This window comes from Pseudocercospora fijiensis (genome assembly GCF_000340215.1).
Source record: "Pseudocercospora fijiensis CIRAD86 unplaced genomic scaffold MYCFIscaffold_2, whole genome shotgun sequence".
Classification (NCBI taxonomy): domain Eukaryota; kingdom Fungi; phylum Ascomycota; class Dothideomycetes; order Mycosphaerellales; family Mycosphaerellaceae; genus Pseudocercospora; species Pseudocercospora fijiensis.
Window position 1 is genome coordinate 1,091,515 of NW_006921533.1, and position 9,082 is coordinate 1,100,596.

General features: G+C 44.5%; 1 protein-coding gene across 1 annotated transcript; it reads left to right on the forward strand.

Annotated features, from left to right (window-relative positions):
* Positions 1 to 99: 99 nt before the first annotated feature.
* On the forward strand, positions 100 to 3,455 carry MYCFIDRAFT_171367 (uncharacterized protein; the record flags this gene model as incomplete). The annotated part of the gene is made up of 12 exons (XM_007924856.1): positions 100 to 354; positions 390 to 487; positions 577 to 747; positions 792 to 1,030; positions 1,066 to 1,184; positions 1,219 to 1,241; positions 1,297 to 1,307; positions 1,339 to 3,064; positions 3,121 to 3,190; positions 3,227 to 3,282; positions 3,324 to 3,345; positions 3,405 to 3,455. 12 exons carry the CDS (start codon positions 100 to 102, stop codon positions 3,453 to 3,455), a joined length of 2,841 nt encoding a protein of 946 aa, XP_007923047.1.
* Between the last annotated feature and the right edge of the window lie 5,627 nt (positions 3,456 to 9,082).

The window sequence follows — 9,082 nt, forward strand, 5'->3', positions numbered from 1 at the left end:
CCCCCCCCCCCCCCCCCCCTTCGAATCCGCCGTCCCTCCCCCACTACGTCGTCCGAAAGCCTTCGTCGCCTACGCAGTACTGTGCATGCCGCGCTCTCCATGAAGCCCTCAAAAGATATCACGGTGGTTGGCATGTCGTCGTATAATGATCTCCACATACCCATGTCTGGAAGAGATAAATCTGTCAACAGTCAGTGCCCTGCTGGAATGCTATTCTACCGTTCTGCTCAGTGCATTCCTCAGGACAACACACTCTACTCCTTCGCACCTTTTGAATTCAATCAATCCCACACCTGCTATCTCCAATTCTTCATCGGAGTCTCGCCATGGCACGGCATGAAGCAGACTGCGCATGTGACACCTGTACGAAGAAAAGAGCAGATCTGAAGGCATGGGCATCAATCCCTCTTCACGATATTGGGACATTTTTCAAGCTCAACCTGGACTTTCTCCACGCTGAATTAACATGCCAAAGATTCTCGCCACAGTGATATTCCCTCGTTACGAGGAAGGACTGGTGCCGGAGGAAGATGAAAACGATCCTTGGGCATACACTTCGCATACCTGCGAACATAGAAGCTCGCTGAGTGGTCCACATCCCACGGGAAGTAGAACCGTGGCTCCGGACCGAGAATCCTTCGTGAATGGTACTGCGGAGTGGGAAGACATCGGAAACATCGGCTGCCTAAAACTCACGTCGATTTGGGTGGCGAGGCAGTCGTCGAAAGGTTTTGCCTACCAGTATGAGTTCTTCTTTGAGATCCAAGACGGCCTTGCTAATCATATTACAGCTGGCGCCCCATCTTCTTCTACATGATCGCGCGTTACTGGGAAGACGATTCTAATCTCTATTTCTTCGACAACATTAGGAAACTCGCTGTCGATGCTGGTTTCACGATTCTTTTCCCGGATCCAAGATTGCACAGGGAAGAGCCAGATAAGCCGCAGAAGCCACAGAAGACGAGCAAACCCAGGAAGACTACAATCGGAAGGGTAACAAAGCCAGAACAATCGAAACGAGTGCTGCGGAGTACAAGCTAAAAACAGTGATTCGGCCTCATCGAGCGCTTGGCAGGAATTCTCATTCCAAAGCTCAATATATACACACCATTCACGACAGATATTGCTACACTTCATCAATCCGCAGGAAGGTTGCCGCCGCATTTCCGGTCGCCATGGTCAGGGTTTTGGACAATAATCCTTTGTGACATGCCTCAGGGTCACAGATCGACAAAGAAGCAGTTTTGTCATAGGTAGTACGTTAGTTCATATCAGCCCTACGAGGAAATGATCAAGCCACAAGTCACGTGGAGAGTGCGAGGAGCAAGTGATTCCCAGGCTGCCCAGCTTCACATGCAGGAAGCGTGACGCAAACTCACCTCACCTCACTTGCGCCAAGCTTTGCGGCCCGCTTAATAGCTCCGCTCGCCAATGCACTTGTTTTCTCACAAGCTCCGCCGCTTTCTTCGAGACTTCACACACATCTCTTGCAAACTCGACGCGCAGCACCCATCCTTGCACAACACCAATACTGCCAACACGAGCATACAGAGCATTGCACACCACCATCTGACACCACCTCGCGCGCTGCCATGGCATTCCGCGCGCTGCGCAAGACGCTGCCCGCTATCTGCGGCGGCGCCTCGACAGCTGCCGGCATCGGATGGTACTTCACCAAGACTACACCAACCAGTCTACCAGCCTTCGATACACCAATCATCGGCGACCAGTTTGAAGAAGCTGCGCCCTTGGTGACGACGACTACGTCACCGTTCGACGTGTGCTGGGCCTCGAGCGCCAGTGCCAGTGGCAATGACAGCATCTGCGCCTTGCCCCTCGACAGCAGCACTCCTCTCATTCCGCCATCCGCCCACAACGCTGTGCTGACTGCTCTCGCGACCTTCCTCCTGCTAGCGCTCCTCGAGATCGCAGTTTACTATCTCTTCGTCTTTGGTCCGCAACTCGAGCGATACACTTCCCAAAATGTCCCGCATTCAGTTCGCTCTATCCTCGCCACCGCCTCCCAGACTTACTACCGCTGCGCTGGAATCGCCGAAATCGCACTCCTCGCACTGAGCTCCTTGGGTGCTGTCAGCACCTCAAAGCTACCACTATGGTTCCACTTGCTTATTGTAGCTGGCGCCATTCTCCACGGACTCTGGGACTTCGAGACTGAGCCTCTTCCTGACGTACTCGAACTCCAAGCACAGAATTCAGACTTGCGCGTGAGAATCGAGAAGCTGAAACAGCGCAACGGTGAAATTGTCTCATGGTCGGCCAAACTCACCTATGCCCTCAAGGCGAAGAGCGAGACGAGGCTCACCAAGTTGGAACGCAACCACCAGAAGCAGATGTCGGCGAGCGAGAAGCAACTTCAGGAAGCCACATCAAAGGTCACGGATGCTCTCAAAGTGATCAAGGGCCAGGACAATCTAATTTCTTACCTCGAACAATCTGCAACGACGAGCGACGCGGGTACCATAGAAAGCTCGAGCAAGTTCAGTGGCCTCGCAGACACTACGAGTGAGCATGTCGCGCCTATCACTTCTGGCAATAATAGCAATACCGTCCCACCGCTCCAAAGCACAAGCCCACCCACGCACTCCAACTCCAACCCAACGCCTCCAGCCCCTACCCCCGGCGTGGAGAGCACCAGCATCCGCCCCCCTCCCGTCCCCTACCGCGAAAACCCAAACTCCTGGACCGAAAACCTCTGCAAGCAAGGCTCGGACTGCATCGGTCTCTGGACCGACTACGACGCCACGGGAAAATACATCGGCAAGAACGCCGAGCAGCAGAGATGGGGAAGCGGGTACAAACCCGTAGAGAACAAACTCGCCAAGAAGGCACGAGACATGAATCTCTGCTGCGATTGTTTCAAAGCGCTTTGTTCGGATCTGATTGCTGAGAAGAAGGAGGAGTTTTTAAGGAGAGAGGGGGAGAAGACGGAGGAGCAGAGGGAGAGGGATGTACAGAAGCAGGCGGCCAAGCAGGCGAAGAAGAGGGCGAGGAAGGCGGAGAATAAGGCTTCTGCTGCTGCTGCTGCTGCTGAGGAGGAGGAGAAGTGATATATGCATCGGATCCAAAAAAAAATTTCAAAACGCAGAACCCTTCGGGGAGACGCTATGAAATTTTTTTTTTAAATCTGTATGATGATGAAAAAACAAATCTGTACCAGATCTCTACAGGAGTGATGGGGCAAAAAAGAAAAAATCTTTGTTGCGAGTTAGAATGCACAAAAAGAAAATCTGATCCCTTTGGGGGTGACGAAAAGCATTCTAGGTCGAGAGATTGGAATTCTATAACATAATGTGAATGAATAGAATGGAATGGAATGAAGATATTGTCTCCCTTCCTTATACGCTACCTTTCGATGCCTACTAATACTGGTCCAAGACAGCTAGCACTCACGAGAGGGAGAGAGAGAGAGAGAGAGAGAAGTTCTTAAGCCGTAAGCAATACCAATATGTAATCGCTTTAGTCTTACGCTAGCAACATCTCTCGCTACTCCTTCGTCGCTACCTTTCGATACTTACTAACAATGCTAATCTAGGTTAGCTAGCACTTACTAGAGTAAGAGTATAGCTATTAATTGTTAATTAATTACAATTACCTAACCGTTATTACAATTACAATCTCAGGTAAGTAATTAATTAACAATCACAATCGCTATAATTATATAATTAATATAGTAGTAAGTGTTATAGTTAAGAAGGATGCCATTTCAAAGACTATAGTCGTTGTTAGTAGCTAGTAATATATTATCTTCGTGCTCTACGCCTTCTAGTAAATATAGCCCTTCTAATAGTATATAAGCAACGCCTATAGACTACTAACTCTTTAAACACTTACTTATACGGATAGTATTACTACTAAGTAACAACCGCTCCTATAATATCGTACGCCGGCTCTTGCTAAAGGTCCGCTTAGACTCTACGGATATAGCGAATGCGGATAATATATCGATAGTAAGCCGTACGAGTACTAGATTAGCCGATTGTTACTACATCTACTACTTAATTAGTATTATATAAACAGGCTTATTATTATAGTCTTTACCGACAATTAGAAGGCTAATTAGTAGTCTATAGATAAAGGCTTCGAAGGCATCTTCGTCGCTAGTAATAAAGTCGGCTTATAACTCTATTTGCTAACGTTCTAGGTTAGTAAGACCTTCGAGGTTGCGGTTAGAAGTTAAGTAAGGAGTGCTATATCTATAGCGCTGTTTATAATTGTACTATAGAGCCTTAGCTTCTAATAAGGCGGCGTCTATATCGATTACTAAGCACTTATTTAACTACGCGAGTCGCTAAGTTAGATATAGAAGGACTGCTACGGCGTAGATATAGGTCTATTAGTTAAGACGATAGTACTTATCGAATAGCTATCTTACTAGCTAAATTAAACGGATAAGAGGTTAACGCTAAGTATTGTCTTCTACTAACCGAGTAAGGTAGCTTCTTATATATTCTATAGCTTCTTAGTACTAATCTAGTGTTACTATATAGCCTTATAGCTTAAGGGTAACCTCTTTAAATAGTATAAGGAAGTCGTAAGTATACTATAGAACAGACTATTCTTTAGTAGTAAGCTAAGAGTCTCTTAAGTACGGTATTCTATCGAAGAAGCTATTTAATATTAGCCTCGTTTATAGTACTTCCTTAATTATAAGAAGTGTTACGATCTTAGCGACTTGTATATACAATTCGAGATTACGTAACTTAATGCCTAAGGCATCCGCCGAGCGGATAAAAGCCTCTTTTGCGAGAGAGCCTCTCTCTCTTTCTTCTTTAACTCGTTATTAATTTAGATAGCTATTTAATCGATATCTTAATAGAATAACGAGTTCCTTTATTACCTACGATAACGTCGTAGGTGTTATCGTTTATCTATATAGAGAACTATATCGCCGGCGATCGCTATCGTCCTTTTACGCTTTTTATTACGCGATAGCGCTAACAAACCCTACGTTATATTAAGACCTATATACTAATCTATATTAAGTATAGTAAGCTACTCGACCGTAGTAATACCGCCGATTCGTTATAGATCCTTTATAGCCGCCTACTAATCGTAGTAGCGGCTCGGAATATATAAATACGCCTAACCGAGTAGGAATAGCTAGTACCTAGTTAAACGGTGTACTAGAGCAACAACTACCGTAGGGTCTACGACCTAGCCTCGCAGACATCGATAATGTACTATATTAGCCTTTACCTAGCAACCTTTAGGACTTCTAGTAGCTCTTTAGTAGAGTAAATAAGTAGGAAGCTACTAAATATATCTTTTAACGTATAACTACGCTATACTAGTCGGTAGCTACTCTCTATTAGTAATACTAGTAAGAAGTAGAAACGCTCGAGCGAGTATAGTAAGCTTATTATAAGACTAATACCTACCTTAATAGCGAGCTAGTATAGGCTCGTATAGAAGTAGAATACTAACGCTAAGCCGCTAAGGTAGTACGTAATATACTAAATATTGCGTACTAGTAACGTAATAACCTTGCTTAGTAAGCCGTACGTCTATAATAATAATAGTCTTTCGTAGAAGATATCGCCCGCCGAGCTAGCGAATAAGCTACTTATACCCGTCGTAACGCCGAAGCGTCCTTATTATATAATCCGGTCGGCGGCTAAGGACCTATACTAAATAATAGCCGACCCTTATTCCGTCGCCTATCTAATATATACCTAGTACCTAAAGACGTTATACTAGGTAGTAGTAGCTCTCGTCGACCTCTTAGCGCCTTCGACTATCTTAGTTGTTTATACTTCGACCGTCTAAATACTAACTTTAAGAGTTAGAATAATCCTTTTAATATTAACGATAACTCGGGTTACGACCTAGTACTACGATCTCGTAACCGACTAGACTCCTACTGCCCTCGATTTAACTATAGCTTCGACGACGATAATAATTATATTAGATATAGTAAGAGCGAGAAGTATCTAGATTTAGAGAAATACGACGGAGACCGTAAGAAGCTAAAGCCTTTCCTTACTAAGCTTACGATTAAGTTAATAATTAATAATAACCGCTTTCTAACGCTATAAGACTAGCTAATATATACGTATAGCCGTACTACTAGTAAAGCCCGCTCGATAGTCTAGCTATACGTCTATTATAATAAACTAGGCGTAATCGTAGATTTCGACGACCTCGATAACTTCTATAACCTAATAGTCGATACTTTTAGCGATTCTAACGAGGTTGCTACTACTAGCTATAAGCTAGATAACTTAAAGTAGAAGAATAAGGAATTTGCTTACTACCTTACGGAGTTTAATCGACTTAACGCCCTACTTAGATATAAAGGCCGAGCTTAAGTTAACGCTCTTAAGCGTAGCTTGTCTTCTAAATTAAAGGTAGCGCTTAGTAATATATATAACGAGCCTACTAACTTCTTAGTATTATATCGCCGACTAACTATTATCGATAATCGACTCTACTAATACCGCGTAGAAAGCAACTGCGATAATACTAAGCTAGGATCGAGTAATACTATTAACTAAGGTTCTACGAACACTAACTATAGTAGTAATAACGCTAGCGGCCCTAGTAATTAGTACGCCCTATAGGGATATACTATTCTATATAATAACTAAGAACAATTTATCTTAGTAAATAATAATAATAGTAACGCCGGCAATACCGCGACCGCGACTACGACTATAACTGCCTACAACCTAGACGCTATAGACCTCTCCGCTACTTAGGGTTAGGGTTAGGGTTAGGGTTAGGGTTAGGGTTAGGGTAATCGCCGCTATATAACGATCGAAGAGAGAGATCGCCGCCGCCGCGAGGGCTTATACTATTTCTATAGTAGTAACTATATCTACTCCGATACTACCTATCTAGAGCTTATCCGCTACGCTTAAGGCCGTAGTAATCGCCTAAATACTAACGTCTCTACCTTTAGTACTACTACCGCTACTCCGGCCGATCTACCTTCTACCGATAATAAAGACGCTTATAGTAGCGATAAGGAGGGAAAAGTATAGCTCTTAGACAAAGTCGCGTTTAAGAGCCTATACCGATCGAGTTACCTATACCGTTATTACCGAAGAACCTAGGCTATAATTATAGAAAGAAATATCGATAGTAGAAAGATTTATAGATTAGTTTATTAGTATTATTAGGAAGTATTATACGCGAGGGCGATAATTAATATCTCGTTTTGTATTATTATAAAGATTTCGGCATCGAGCTAATAGGATCGGTCTTCCTTATTAGAGGTTGCGACGAGCCGAACTTTAGCCGATAGACCGGAGTCCGACGGCGGACCTCTAGCGGGCTACGTCGCTTAAGCCTATAAAGGCTACGTCGCTTACCCCTACTCGTAGGGATAAAAGAGGGCCTACGATCCTCCTCTTCCTTAGATTCTTTAGGATTATTCTAGTATTACGAATAGAGGCTATTATATTGCTATATAACCTAATATTCGTCTTATATATCCTTACTTCTAACGATATCCTAATATAATAATCCTCTAACCTTTCTACTAAGGATAGCGGTCCGATATACCTCTAAAAAGAACAACTTATATAGCGACCCGATAGCTAAGCGATAGTAGAATACTACCTATAAGCCCTACTAGCGACTTAGGCGAATCGTCTCTACTTTCGGAAGCGCCGAGTAGTCGAGAATAATCGCCGGTAGATTAACTCTATAGTAGGGAATCGTAGGCCGATACTATAAGCGGAGCTCTCCTAGAAGGAACGCCTAGGATCGAGAAAGTCGAAGAAGACGACTTCGTAAGCGACGCTTACGTACTAATAGGCGTAGAGGGAAGTAGTAACGACGACGACGAATAGCTAGCAGCCCGGTTTGCGGACGCAAAGGTAGAGTAACGGAGGCTCCTACTAAAGAAGCTTACTCGCCTCGAGAAAGACAACGAAAAGCTTACTAAGGAAATAGGCCGCTAGGCTAACTCTTCGAAGTCTACTATCCTAGAATCCGAAGCCGTCCTATCCTTATCGCGCCCCCCGCCGATACTATATACCGCTAGCAGACCCTATATAGATAGCCGTAAGCGGATAGCCTCCTTAACCGATTACGGGCTACTACCTAAGAGAACTATTAAGGATCCTCTAATATATAAGAGTAAAAGCCTAAAGGAGTACTATAAATAGTATATAGCGTACGAGATCGCTTTCCTCTAGGTACCGTATACCTACGACTCCGATCGGTCTAAGATTACCTACGCTATATAGTTCCTAGAGGGAACCTCTAGGGAACTATAGTAGAAATAGTAGCTTTATAACGAGAAGCTACCGGAGCTCCTATAGGAATACCGTACCTAGCGATAGTTTACGGACTAGCTACTAGACGAGTTAGATAACCCGATCGCCCGTATACTCGACGTATACGAGAAGTATACTAAGACTAAGTAGCGCGAGGGTTAAAATTCTAGGAACTTTCTCCTCTATATAGAGACTCTAGAGGAATAGATCGAGCCTTATACTCCTAATTAACTTCTCTTCTATTACTTCTCCCGCCTACGGCCCGAACTACGTATCGCCGTTACGGACTATAACGTAATCCCTAAGGATCGGGAGGAGCTATACCGCCTAGTAACTACGCTTAAGAAGAACCTAGCTACGAAGGACAAGAAGCCCTAACGCTCTCGCCCGGCGTCGTCGCCGGCGAACCTAGATCGGGGAAGGTCTAAGCTAAGGGAAAAATCTAAGCCTAGGGAAAAGTCTAGGCTAAGAAGAGAAGATAGGGATAAGGGTAAAAACAAAGATCGATCGAGAGACTCTAAACCTCGCGCCCTAGCGGCGAATAGTAAGGATAAAGAGATCCGATACTACTACTATAATAAGGTAGGATATATCCGACCCGACTATCCTAAGAAAGATAAAGAAAAGAACGGCAACCCTAATAAGTAATAGCTTAGCTACTCGGGAAAAGTATAGGCTTTATCGTAGCCTCTTCGATAGCGGTAGGGCCTATCCTAGTACAATTAGAGGAAGCAATCGAAACGGTTAGTAAGGTACAAACTCCGTAAGGAGACCGCTAGCGGATCGCGGTTACTCTCGATACTAGCGCCTAGGTAACCCTCCTATAGTAGCGGCTC